The 13,011-nt window shown below is 46.1% G+C and overlaps 1 protein-coding gene across 5 annotated transcripts in view; it reads left to right on the top strand.

Moving 5' to 3' along the window:
- LOC102946434 (minichromosome maintenance complex component 3 associated protein) overlaps positions 1-13,011 on the top strand; it is a 78,257-nt gene that overhangs the window by 35,127 nt on the left and 30,119 nt on the right. For all 5 annotated transcript variants that reach the window (XM_043525009.1, XM_037913116.2, XM_043525010.1 and 2 more), the window contains exons 15-17: positions 2,067-2,198; positions 3,694-3,807; positions 11,817-11,969. In XM_043525009.1, coding sequence (XP_043380944.1) covers positions 2,067-2,198; positions 3,694-3,807; positions 11,817-11,969 — 399 coding nt within the window. The remainder of the gene's footprint in view (positions 1-2,066; positions 2,199-3,693; positions 3,808-11,816; positions 11,970-13,011) is intronic.

Here is a 13,011-nt window from a genome sequence, read left to right on the forward strand (position 1 = left end):
AACTAGGTTTTGAAAAACAGTGTTTGAATGATCTCTGATGCTACTCAGTGTCATTACCTAGGGGAGGGCTGTCCCCTCAGTGGCTGGGCCAGAGCTCAGGTTCAAAGGCCGCAGCGTGTCAGCTTTAACCACCCGCTTACTGGGTCACCAGCCAGCCTGCAAGCAGAGCACTGGTCGTCTTGCTGCACGTGCACATTTCACAGTTTGGTTTGTCTGTCCGGGTCAGTCCATGTTGGAACAGTGAACTTTGTTAGGGTTTCCATATTTCTCTCCCAAAGGGCAGCAGGTACCGTGCACGAGCTGCTATCAATTCTGAGTGGGTGAAATCAGCTTGGGGAGGGTCAGAGTGACAGTTTGATCACCAGGTGTGGGCAAAAAAGTTAGCAGAAGCAGGTGATTTTGTAAACATATGCCTTTTTAGAGAGGCTGTTGTGACAATCTGCTGGGGTTCTCAGAACTGTGAGCCACTGGATCACCCCTCTCAGCCTCAGTAAGTGAGAGCTTTGCTTCTGCTGAGTGATGTGTCAGCTCCCTGACACACCAGCCTCTCTGCTTGCCAGCCAACTCTTCAGCACTCTGCCAATCCAGACCATGCCTAGCAGGTAGCCATCAGTGAAGCCCAATCCTTGAGTTCCTCAGAGACGTCTTCCTGTAGTGCTCAGCCCCTCTTATTGTAGCACCCACAAAACCTTATCAGGGTTGCTGCTCCTTTAAAGAGACTGTGCCAAGCAGCCTGTTACCTTAACTGGAGTGAACAAACATGCTGTTTCAGTCAAAGCACTGAGTTGGTTTATAGTAGAAGTAAAGTAAGTTTATTAATAGCAGGACAGTTTAAATGATATCAGGTAGAAGGAATAAAGATAGAAATGGTTACAAATAAACAAAAATAAGAATACACTTCTCAGACTTCTCTATAACTTAACAAATTAGAGTCCTTTGTTCAAAGAAGTTCTCTCTCACCACTCCTTTCTTCCAACATGACTGATCAGTTTTTTAGCCAGGACCCTTCACAGAGCTCAAAGTGCTCAGTTCTGTTGTCTCCTGAGGTGAAAGATAACTTAGGGGTTCTCTTCCCCTCTGTTTATAGACCAGTAAACCTCTGAAATGTATTCTTCTGAAAGGTCTCCCTGGGTAAAGTTCCTTTTCCCTGCTGGGTGTAGATGCCTTGCTGTGTGGAGTAGGCTGCAGGCTAGTTCCTCCCCTGTGGGGAGTTTTTGCAAATGATCTTTTTCTGCAGCCATATCTCGTTTGAGATGTTGGCCTCTTTCCTTTATCTGGAGAAAACTTCTCTCTCAATTCCCCCTGACATGACTGGTTTAAACACAGTTTAGTCACATTTCCAGCACATCTATGAAGTTCTGTGTGGGTTAACTGCACATACATCATTCAAGAATATTAATGACCTGTGAGTTATTAGTTTTCCAGTGATATATTACAATGCCACCTGTTGGCTAAATATCATGACAATAGTATATCGTCTCTCGTTAGGGTACTCTTAGGGTCATAGCTGTATCACAGGAATCCCTTGCTCAAATGATTTCAAAATTTGGACCACTAACTCTACCATGTATTTTAATGAGGCACAACATAATCCAAGACAAGCATGTGGGTTTTAGAGCACTTACAATAGTGTTGTCTTTTAAACAGTCACTCAACCTTAATTAAAGCAGAGCCTCAGCTCCACTAGAATGAGATCCGTAAGGGTGAAAGAGAGACATTTTCTTATGATAAATGGTCATCTTATTACAGAAAATCCACTAGTTCTTACTTCTTCCCACCCTTGTTATTGTGGGCTGGCAAGTTATAAATTGGAGCTGATATGGAGTAGCCAGGAATGTATCTGGCAAGCTGTTTGAGTGCCAAGAATTTTGATCAGTGAGTTACCTCAGTGGTCCTGGATGGGCAGTCAACCCATTCATCCTTCCTATTGAGTGGGTAGTCTTTGCTATCAAATCAGTGTTTGATATGTCTGATTTAAATAGATTTAGGAAACAAAAATGGGTCTGAGCTGGAGTGTGTCGTTAAAGGAAAAGAAAAACACAAAACCGCTGCCTTTCTTCATGCAGTGCCTCTGATGCCACTGGAGAGGAACTCTTGACCGAAGTAATGATGGAGATTCTCAGGCAAGTTGCAACAGATGTAGTCAGCGCAGAAAGAGAGCGAGTCAAAGAGGAAAAACGCAGAGCAGAAGAAGAGAAGTGAGTATCTTGTTTCTTATAGATGTAGTAAATGTAAGATCAGCAGGTGAAAACTTGAGGGACTGGATGGTTCAATGAACTGGTAATGGGTGTACTCACTAGGGATGTAAATATTGGTTAAAAAAGTTAACTGGTTAAATGATTCAAATCATTTCTTTTAATAGGTTAACCGTAACTGAGGTAGCTGGGGGAGATGGGCTGGCATGACAGCGGCTGGGGTCTAGCTCTGTGTGGCCGGGGCTGGGATCCGGCTTGGCGTGGCCGGGGCTGGGGTCTTGCTGGCACGGTTGGGGCTGGGGTCTGACGTGGGGCTGCTGGGATTAACAGTTAACTTGGCTTAACTGGTAAGCCTAATGCTTACTGGTTAACCTTTTACATCCCTAGAACTCACCCTTACTTTGAGGTTGTCAGCATGAATCAAGCCCCAGGATAGTCGTCGGTCAGATGGCTTCTTTCTGTTAAAAGGTCTAAATTTACCTAGGAGTGTGTGTTTTTTCTCTTCTTTATTTAACTATTCTCTAATATATTTTAGCTGTAAATTGTAAAATGATCTTTTAAAAAAATATTGTTTTATTGTGTCTCTTTTAAAAACTGATTGAATCAGAGCAATACTTAATAATGACACCCAAAGTTAAGAATATGGCTGCCATGGCACAGGGTGAGCTGTACCTTTGCCCTCTCACTAATTCATTCCATACGCAGCCCTTCCAAGTGACAGAGCTAAGCAGGGAACTCTGCACTTCACCCCAATCTTAGACTGGGTCCACAGGTCACAGCACCCCTGCTCACCAGCTGTGTTCCCTCAGCAGGTCCAGCTGTGTTTGGCACCTGCTGTTGACTTTCCGGTGGGAGCCTGTGACCGCTATGAAAATGCAGAGACAGAGAATAGTCTTTTTTTTTTTTAAACGTAATATTTATCCATAGGAATTAAATAAACAGAGGACGGGGTTAAAAGAACAAAAGGCCTATCTTCATATTATCTTACCTAAACCTTCCTTGGAAGTTTAGGTGGTCCCACTTGTCCCAGACACATATACACCCCCGTCCCTCCCCTCCCAGCCTTGAGGCAGGACAGAGCAACGCACTCCTGCAGTCTCCGCCTGTCAGCCTCTAGTCTAGGGCTCTAGTCCTGCCACTTCCTCCTCCCTTCTGGCTTCTAGGGGGTGAAAAGGGTGGCAACCCCTCATCTCTCACAGTGCCAGCTGCCCTGGCAGTGGCTTAGGAGTTATCTCCCATTGGAGTATTGTAAGAAGCAGTCCCTTGATCAGTTGGTGGGGGGGACGGGCCTCACCCCTTGCAAAGCTGGTTGTGCTGCAGAACATTTGCCTCTGCTACTTTTAGAAAGAGAAGCATGAAAAATTAGACTAGCCCAATATGGAGGTTAATTATTCTGTCTCAAAATTATCTGTGGTGTTGATATGGCATGTATGTGTTACAGATCATCAGACAGGTTTTGCCAGTCCTTATTTGTGTGTAATTTGTTTCCATCCTTTAGGCAGAAGCAGGAAAGAGAACGGTTGATAAAACAGTTGAGCCATTCACTGGGTGCGGAGCTGACAGAAGAAGTAATAAAGGAAGGTGTTCAAGAGACTTCAGCTAGTGAATTAAAGTAAGTGCAACGTTAGCTATGTAGAGTGTACAGTGTGTTCTGTAACACAGTGCCTGCATTGTAAACTTCTTTCCTGGGAAAGTTAGACTTTGGCAAGCCGTGGTGGACATCTCGCTGCTCCTTCTGTTGGACCCAGTACAGGGTGAATGGAACCACTGCAAAGAACATCATTTGGTTAAATTTTCAAACAATTCACTATGCACAATTTACTTTCTACATTTTCATCAGTAGGTTTTGAAAAAACAGGCAAAAAAATCTATTGTACGAAACATTACCTGCAAAGGAGTAAGGAAAACATGGACTCATCCCTTTTTTTACTATTTAATGATGTATAAGGAAGGCCGGAATATTTTTTTAGTATTGTATATTGTTAACTTTCAGACCTTTAACTTTGGGGTAGGACGTCAAATCTTTGATATGGATTTCCTTTCTCCAGAATGTTAATTGATCCAGGAAAAGGGAGCCTCTTAGGTCTGCAGAGGTAGGCGCTACCGTCATAGGTGTTCTGCCCCTTGCTGTTGCTGGACTGACCCTCTGTTCTTCACTAGTGGACTAGCTCCTCAAAGAGCTTTGCTGCGATTGGCTTGCTTCCCCGTGTGGTTCATAGAATATCAGGGTTGGAAGGGACCTCAGGAGGTCATCTAGTCCAATCTCCTGCTCAAAGCAGGACCAATCCCCAACTAAATCATCCCAGCCAGGGCTTTGTCAAGCCTGACCTTAAAAACTTCTAAGGAAGGAGATTCCACCACCTCCCTAGGTAACGCATTCCAGTGTTTCACCACCCTCCTAGTGAAAAAGTTTTTCCTAATATCCAACCTAAACCTCCTCCACTGCAACTTGAGACCATTACTCCTTGTTCTGTCATCAGCTCCCACTGAGAACAGTCTAGATCCATCCTCTTTGGAACCCCCTTTCAGGTAGTTGAAAACAGCTATCAAATCCCCCCTCACTCTTCTCTTCCGCAGACTAAACAAACCCAGTTCCTTCAGCCTCTCCTCATAAGACATGTGTTCCAGCCCCCTAATCATTTTTGTTGCCCTGCACTGGATGCTTTCCAATTTTTTCACATCCTTCTTGTAGTGTGGGGCCCAAAAGTGGACACAGTACTCCAGATGAGGCCTCACCAGTGTCGAATAGAGGGGAACGATCACGTCCCTCGATCTCCTGGCAATGCCCCTACTTATACATCCCAAAATGCCATTGGCCTTCTTGGCAACAAGGGCACACTGTTGACTCATATCTAGCTTCTTGTCCACTGTCACCCCTAGGTCCTTTTCTGCAGAACTGCTGCGGAGCCATTCGGTCCCTAGTCTGTAGCGGTGCATTGGATTCTTCCGTCCTAAGTGCAGGACTCTGCACTTGTGCTTGTTGAACCGCATCAGATTTCTTTTGGCCCAATCCTCTAATTTTTCGAGGCCCCTCTGTATCCTATCCCTACCCTCCAGCGTATCTACCTCTCCTCCCAGTTTAGTGTCATCTGCAGACTTGCTGAGGGTTCAATCCACACCATCCTCCAGATCATTTATGAAGATATTGAACAAAACCGGCCCCAGGACCGACCCCTGGGGCACTCCACTTGACACCGGCTGCCAACTAGACATGGAGCCATTGATCACTACCCGTTGAGCCCGACAATCTAGCCAGCTTTCTATCCACCTTATAGTCCATTCATCCAGCCCATACTTCCTTAACTTGCTGACAAGAATGCTGTGGGAGACCGTGTCAAAAGCTTTGCTAAAGTCAAGGAACAACACGTCCACTGCTTTCCCCTCATCCACAGAGCCAGTTATCTCATCATAGAAGGCAACTAGATTGTTCAGTAGCAGTCTCAAAGCGAACCCAGAGGCAGTTCATGCAGCTCCAGGCGGAAGCTGTACTGTTGCTTCTGGTCTGTATTTTTATGATGTATATAATTACACCTGAAGTTAAACCTCTGTAGAAGGAAAGAGTGGGGTGAGGGCACAGGGAGACAAAGGATGGCCATGCACCAGAGGAAAAAGCATGTTCAGCTTCTAGTAAATTTGGAATGTCTCATATCTGTCAACAGCAGTCCCTCTGTCCAATAAAGAAGGAGTAGCTTTGGCTAGATCTAACTGTTACACCATGAAACTCGGTCATGATTCAGGGCAAGCTGTACCTTTGGTCCGTTGCTCTGTCTCTCCCTGCACATCCCTTCCAAGGGATAGCCCTGTGTACTTGTCTCAGGATGGAATCCCACAATTTGTCCCACCCCTTAGACCAGCTCCCCAGGTCACAGTATCCCTGTTTACCAACCATCGGGGTTTTGGCCCCTGCTGTAGACTTCCCTTTGGAACCCTGTGATCAGTAAGAAAATGCAGGGACATCAAACAGCTTCTTCAAAACAAAGTATTTATTTATCCAAAGGACCAGCGCAAGCTGAGACAAGAGAGTTAAAACAACAAAAGGCTGCATGTTGTCTTAAGAACATAAAAACGGCAACACGGGGTCAGACCAATGGTCCATCTAGACGAGTATCCTATCTTCTGACAGTGGCCAATGCCCAGTGCCTCGGGGGGATGAACACAACAGGTAGTCATCAAGTGATCCATCCCGTCGCCCATTCCCAGCTTCTGACAAGCAGAGGTTAGGGACACGATCCCTGCCCATCCTGGCTACTAGCCATTGATGGACCTGTCCTCCATGAATTTATCTAGTTCTTTTTTGAACGCTGTTAGTGTCTTGGCATTCACAACATCCTCTGGCAGCCCTAGCATTTCCCCCACATGTAGTTAATGTTGTCAACTTCAAGAGATCAAAAATCATGAGTTGGGCCCCCCCAAATCATGACATTTTAAAGAAAGAGCATACTGTGTTTTTTGATTTTTGAACTCCCCCTGCCCGTCCCCAGGGTGTGTGCATGTGACAGTTGTGTTAACCACTCTCCCACATGTACTGGGTAAGGTGAGTCTGGCCCTGCTGCAAGAGCTTTCACTCCCACATCTGCCCAACTCCTGCCTAGCAATTAATGCTGTCCCCCCACTCAACCCCTCTCAGTTCAGCCCATGCTCAGTTCAGTCAGCCAACCCTGTCATCACCACCCCATCAGTTCACCCTCCCAGCACTCACCCCATCTGTCCAGAACCTACCATTAATTCAGCCCTCACCCTCCTCACTTCAGCCCTGCTGCAGCTGCCGTGCCATAGTTTAGCCCTCCCAGCCTCTCTTCTGCGCCTTAGGGTTCTTCACCCTTCCCAGGCCTGGGGGAGCTGCAGTGGGGTTCCATCTCTCACTTCCAAGGCTGGCAGGGGAGCAGTTGCCCAGGGCTGACAGATCTAGCCCCAGCCACGCCCCTGGCGGCTGACAGGATTTCTAAGGGCTTGTCTACACTGCAACGTTGTCAACAAAAGTTTTGTCTTTCATGGTACTTTAAAAAGCCCCTCCGCCTCCCCGCAAAAGACAAAAGTTTTGCCAACGCAAGTGGCAGTGCGAACGCGGCGTTGTCGGCAGGAGAGCACTAACATCGCTTGCGGGGCTGGAAGTATTTTGTCGGTGAAAGTGCTGACAAAATACCGACAGAGAGCGTTTACACACGCTGACTTTTAGCGACAAGGCTGTGTCGACACAGCCTTGTCGCTAAAAGCTGTGTAGTGTAGACAAGCCCTATGTAAAATTAAGTCTCATTTTTAGAATTCTCAAACGTGGGGATTTTTTTTTTCCAATTAATTCAGTTGCTTATTTGAGGTTTGGCTCCCCCCCCCACCCCTTCTTTATACCTCAGATGAAGTTTCTCTTCCCTGCTGGGGTGTAGCCACACTGTCTCTCCCCACACCTCCACTTGTTAGCGTGATAGCTTTGTTCATCTGATATGTAAATGAATTTTCATTGTCTTTCAAAGTACTTTGGGATTAACTGCCAGTAGAGAAACCACATTCCTTTGTTTGTGGGGGGTAACTAAGTGGAAATCCATCAACCTCATGAAAAGTGCAGATACAGACGGACATCATCTTCCTTTCCAAATGCAAACAGATGGACATCGTACCAAAAGGACTGAAGGTAAAAAATCCATTACAATCCACATACCACACAGACTATGGTGAGAGATTGTGCCACACGCTCTCAAAGAAACTGCAGAACCACCTCATCAACATCCTCTACAGCAAACAGGGGAAGATCAAGAATGAGCTCTCAAAACTGGAAATGCTCACAAAAAACCAACCTTCCACACAAACTTCCTCATGGCTGGACTTTACAAAAACTAGACAAGCCATTTACAACACACACGTGGCTTCTCTACAGAGGAAAAAGGACTCTAAAATATCTAAATTACTATATGCCACAAGGGGCCACAACAGTGGTCCCCTTAACTCACCCAACAATATTGTTAATCTATCCAGCTATACTCTTAGCCCGGCAGAAGAGTTTGTCCTATCTCGGGGCCTCTCCTTCTGCCCCTCCACTCCCACGAACATGGTACAGTTCTGCAGTGACCTAGAATTCTACTTTCAACGTCTCTGACTCAAGAAATATTTCCAACACAGCACTGAACGGCACACTAATCCACAGAAACCTTCCTACCAATGCTACAAAAAGAAGGATTCTGGGTGGACTCCTCCTGACAGTCGAAACAACAGACTGGACTTCTACATAGAGTGCTTCCGCCGCTGTGCACGGGCTGAAATTGTGGAAAAGCAGCATCACTTGCCCCATAACCTCAGCCATGCAGAACACAACAACATCCACAGCCTCAGAAACAACTCTGACATCATAATCAAAAAGGCTGACAAAGGAGGTGCTGTCGTCATCATGAATAGGTCGGAATATGAACAAGAGGCTGCTCAGCAGCTCTCCAACACCACTTTCTACAAGCCATTACCCTCTGATCCCACTGAGGATTGCCAAAAGAAACTATACCATCTGTTCAAGAAACTCCCTGAAGAAGCACAGGAACAAATCCACACAGACACACCCCTAGAACCCCGACCAGGGGTATTCTATCTGCTACCCAAGATCCATAAACCTGGAAATCCTGGGCGCCCCATCATCTCAGGCATTGGCACCCTGACAGCAGGACTGTCTGGCTAGGTAGACTCCCTCCTCAGGCCCTACGCTACCAGCACTCCCAGCTATCTTCGAGACACTACTGACTTCCTGAGGAAACTACAATCTATTGGTGATCTTCCAGAAAACACCATCCTGGCCACTCTGGATGTAGAAGCTCTCTACACCAACATTCCACACAAAGATGGACTACAAGCCGTCAGGAACAGAATCCCCGATAATGTCACAGCAAACCTGGTGGCTGACCTTTGTGACTTTGTCCTCACCCACAAGTATTTCAGATCTGGGGACAATTTGTACCTTCAAGTCAGCAGGGCTGCTATGGGTACCTGCATGGCCCCACAGTATGCCAACATTTTATAGCTGACTTAGAACAACGCTTCCTCAGCTCTTGTCCCCTAACGCCCCTACTCTGCTTACGCTAGGTTGATGACGTCTTCATCATCTGGACCCATGGGAAGGAGGCCCTTGAGGAATTCCATCAGGATTTCAACAATTTCCACCCCACCATCAACCTCAGCCTGGAACAGTCCTCACAAGAGATCCACTTCCTAGACATTACAGTGCAAATAAGCGATGGTCACATAAACACCACCCTATACCTGAACCCTGCTGACTGCTAAACTAACCTACATGCCTCCAGCTTTCATGCAGATCACGTCAAATGATCCATTGTCTATAACCAAGCTCTAAGATACAACCGCATTTGCTCCAACCCCTCAGACAGGGACAAACACCTACAAGATCTCTATCAAGCATTCTTACAACTACAATACCCACCTGGTGAAGTGAAGAAACAGATTGACAGAGCCAGAAGGGTACCCAGAAGTCACCTACTACAGGACAGGCCTAACAAAGAAAGTAACAGAATGCCACTAGCTGTCACCTTCAGCCCCCAACTAAAACCTCTCCAATGCATCATCAAGGATCTACAACCTATCCTGAAGGATGATCCCTCACTTTCACAGACCTTGGGAGACAGGCCAGTCCTCGCTTACAGACAGCCCCCCAGCCTGAAGCAAATACTCACCAGCAACCACACACCACACAACAAAAACACTAACCCAGGAACCTATCCTTGCAACAAAGCCCATTGCCAACTCTGTCCACATATCTATTCAGGGGACACCATCATAGGACCTAACCACATCAGCCACACCATCAGGGGCTCGTTCACCTGCACATCTACCAATGTGATAGATGCCATCATGTGCCAGCAGTGCCCCCTGCCATGTACATTGGCCAAACTGGACAGCCTCTACGCAAAAGAATAAATGGACACAAATCTGACATCAAGAATTATAACATTCAACATCCAGTAGGAGAACACTTCAATCTCCCTGGACACTCAATAACAGACTTAAAAGTGGCCATTCTTCACAAGAAAAACTTCAAAAACAGACTCCAATGAGAAACTGCAGAACTGGAATTAATTTGCAAACTGGACACCATCAAATTAGGTCTGAATAAAGATTGGCAGTGGATGGGTCACTACAAAAAGTAACTTTTCCCCCTGCTGTTGCTCACACCTTCTTGTCAACTGTTTGAAACGGACCACCTAGATTACATTGAACTCATTAGCACTACAAAAGTGATTTTTCCTCCCTTTTTGTCAACTGTTGAGAATAGCCCACTTCCACCTTAATTGAATTGGCTCGTTAGTACTTGGTAAGGCACTTGGTAAGGCAACTCCCATCTTTTCATATGCTGTGTATTTATACCTCTCTACTGTATTTTCTACTCCATGCATCTGATGAAGTGGGTTTTAGCCCACGAAAGCTTATGCCCAGATAAATTTGTTAGTCTTCTCAGGTGCCACAAGGACTACTCGTTGTTTTTCCTGTTTGACCGGAAACCTATTTTAAGAATGTGTTGCGGGTGAAAAAAATCCTGACATTTGAGAGTTCTATAGCAAGATCATGAGTGAGGCTTAATTCTACTCAGAAATCACAACTGTTGCCTCAATTTGAGAGAGTTGGCATGTCTGTACTTAGGTCCCACTTGTTCCAGGCTCGGGGCTAGGAGAGAGAGCGTGCAGTCTCTGCCTTACCCTGTCCCCTGCTCTGAGTTTACCCATTTCAGAGTTCCTTTGTCTGTCCTGGAACCCCTGACCCTGTTCAGCCTGGTCAGTGCTGGCATTAGGCATAAGCAGAATAAGAAATTGCTTAGGGCCCGGAGCAGCTCAAGGGGGCCCTCTATTTGTTTTTTGTTGTTATTATGGGCAGGCAAAAAATATTCCCGCTTAGGCTCCCCAGTGGGCTAGCACGGGCTTCTGAGTTTGGTACCATTATGCATCTCACCAGGGGATTAGAGGTCAATTTCCAGGAGTGCAATTGGTGCATTGTCCATTAAGCACCAACAATTAACTTAGTCCTTGCCTGTATGTATGTGGAGAGCTCTAGCAGGAACACTACAGAATAAGTGTTCTATAGAACAAGCCTCACCACAGTACAAAGAGAGACTCTTTTATGAACACAGTGTGTATTGAAGATCTCCCATGCTCTTCTTCCACAAATCATCACTGACTGGAAAGACAGTGGCCAGGTGTAGAATAGGATGAGTTAGAAGTGGAGGAAGTATGAGGGGATGATTAGTATTCTGGATGGGTACTTGGGAATGTGTGTGTGGTGTTTGTGTGTGTGTCCTTGAACAGGGACTACAAACCCCTTTGAAGACTACTACTTGCATTCTTTCTAGTGTAAAGGCCTTGAATCCCCCCCTCCCTCCCCCCCCCCCCCCCCCCCCCCCCGCCCCAGGGTGTGCACAACTTCTGTCCCCCTAGATAAGAAAGGCCTATGCTTTTCCTTTTCAAAGGAGAAACTTACAGAAGTCTAGTGGCTTCCAGAAAGGGAAATGATTTAAAATGACTACTTATCTGTGCTGGAAATGCCTGCCTTTTGCACTACAGCTCTTTTTAGCATTTACTGTCGTGAGTGCTGCTTAGTGGGCATTTCTGCCTTGGAATCTTATTTTGTTTCATTCTGCACCAGGTATGCTTTGGAAAGAGACCGAAAAGCCCGCATTGCCCGTTGCTCAGAGGAAGTCTGTGCTGATGTAATGCAGCTGTTTCTGGAAGAGGAGATTTTCCAGAGTGCTAAGGAGACCCTCCAGGAGCTCCAGTGTTTCTGCAAATATCTGCAGCGGTGAGTTGTCAAACCATACCACAGACACTGTTCTTGAGGAGACTGTCAAGTGGTCTCCAACAGGATCAGTAGTAGCATTTGCTAATCCTAGTATGCTGTTTCGGATAGTCCCTACTAGGTGCTTTCCAGACAGAGAAGAGGGAACAGTCCCTGCCTGAGGAGCTCCCAATCTAAGGAGAGACAAACAAGTGAACAGAGGTTGGGGGCAGGGGAAACAAGAAGTTAGATTAGACTATTTAACAAGCTCTACGGGGACTACAGTTTAAATCTATCTGGAAACTCATGCTGGTACAGAATTTAGTAGCTCATGTTTTACATTGTATATCCTGCCAGGAGCACATGATACCAGTGTTTTTTTTATTTACATTGGCTAATTATTAAGCACTGATTAGTATTTTAAGATTTTTTGGGGGGAGGGGTGGGGGTGTGAGGGGTTATAAAGCCCTAAATAGCCCAGGACCTACTTATCCAAAAGCTGTCTCTTTCCCTCTGCCATATTGCCAGATCAGTGGGGTGCTTGGCTTGGACCCCCACTCAGACAAGGGGAGAGAGGGAGACGCTTTCTAGGGCCACCCAGAACCATAAGCCATGTGTTGCCCCAACAAGGGAGAGTTTTGCTGGAGGTTAAACTGTGTGTCAGCTCCCTGCCACATCGATTTGTCCTATTCCCCAGAAAACTCCTTGGGAGTCTGCCAGTCTTACCCCAGTCTCGCGGGTAACATTTGGTGAATCCCAGTTCCCGAACCTCCAGGAAGAGCGGTCCTCTGTAGAATCCACTCCCTATTGCTGGACACTCTCACAGAAATTACCAAGTCTGCTGCCTCCAAAGAGAATGCACTCACCAGCCTAGCGGTCTAGCTGAGGACCCACACTTTAATACACTGCACTGAGATGGCTTATAAAACCAAGCATAACTTTATTAATAAAGAACTTAGATTTTAGTGATACTAAGCAAGAGAAAAACATGTGGTTAAAACAAAACAACAATGGGACCTTTCTACTATCTAAAACGTGACTTTAGCAAGCTCCAATCTTTACATAG

This window comes from Chelonia mydas, chromosome 11, assembly GCF_015237465.2.
Source record: "Chelonia mydas isolate rCheMyd1 chromosome 11, rCheMyd1.pri.v2, whole genome shotgun sequence".
In the NCBI taxonomy this organism is placed as follows: domain Eukaryota; kingdom Metazoa; phylum Chordata; order Testudines; family Cheloniidae; genus Chelonia; species Chelonia mydas.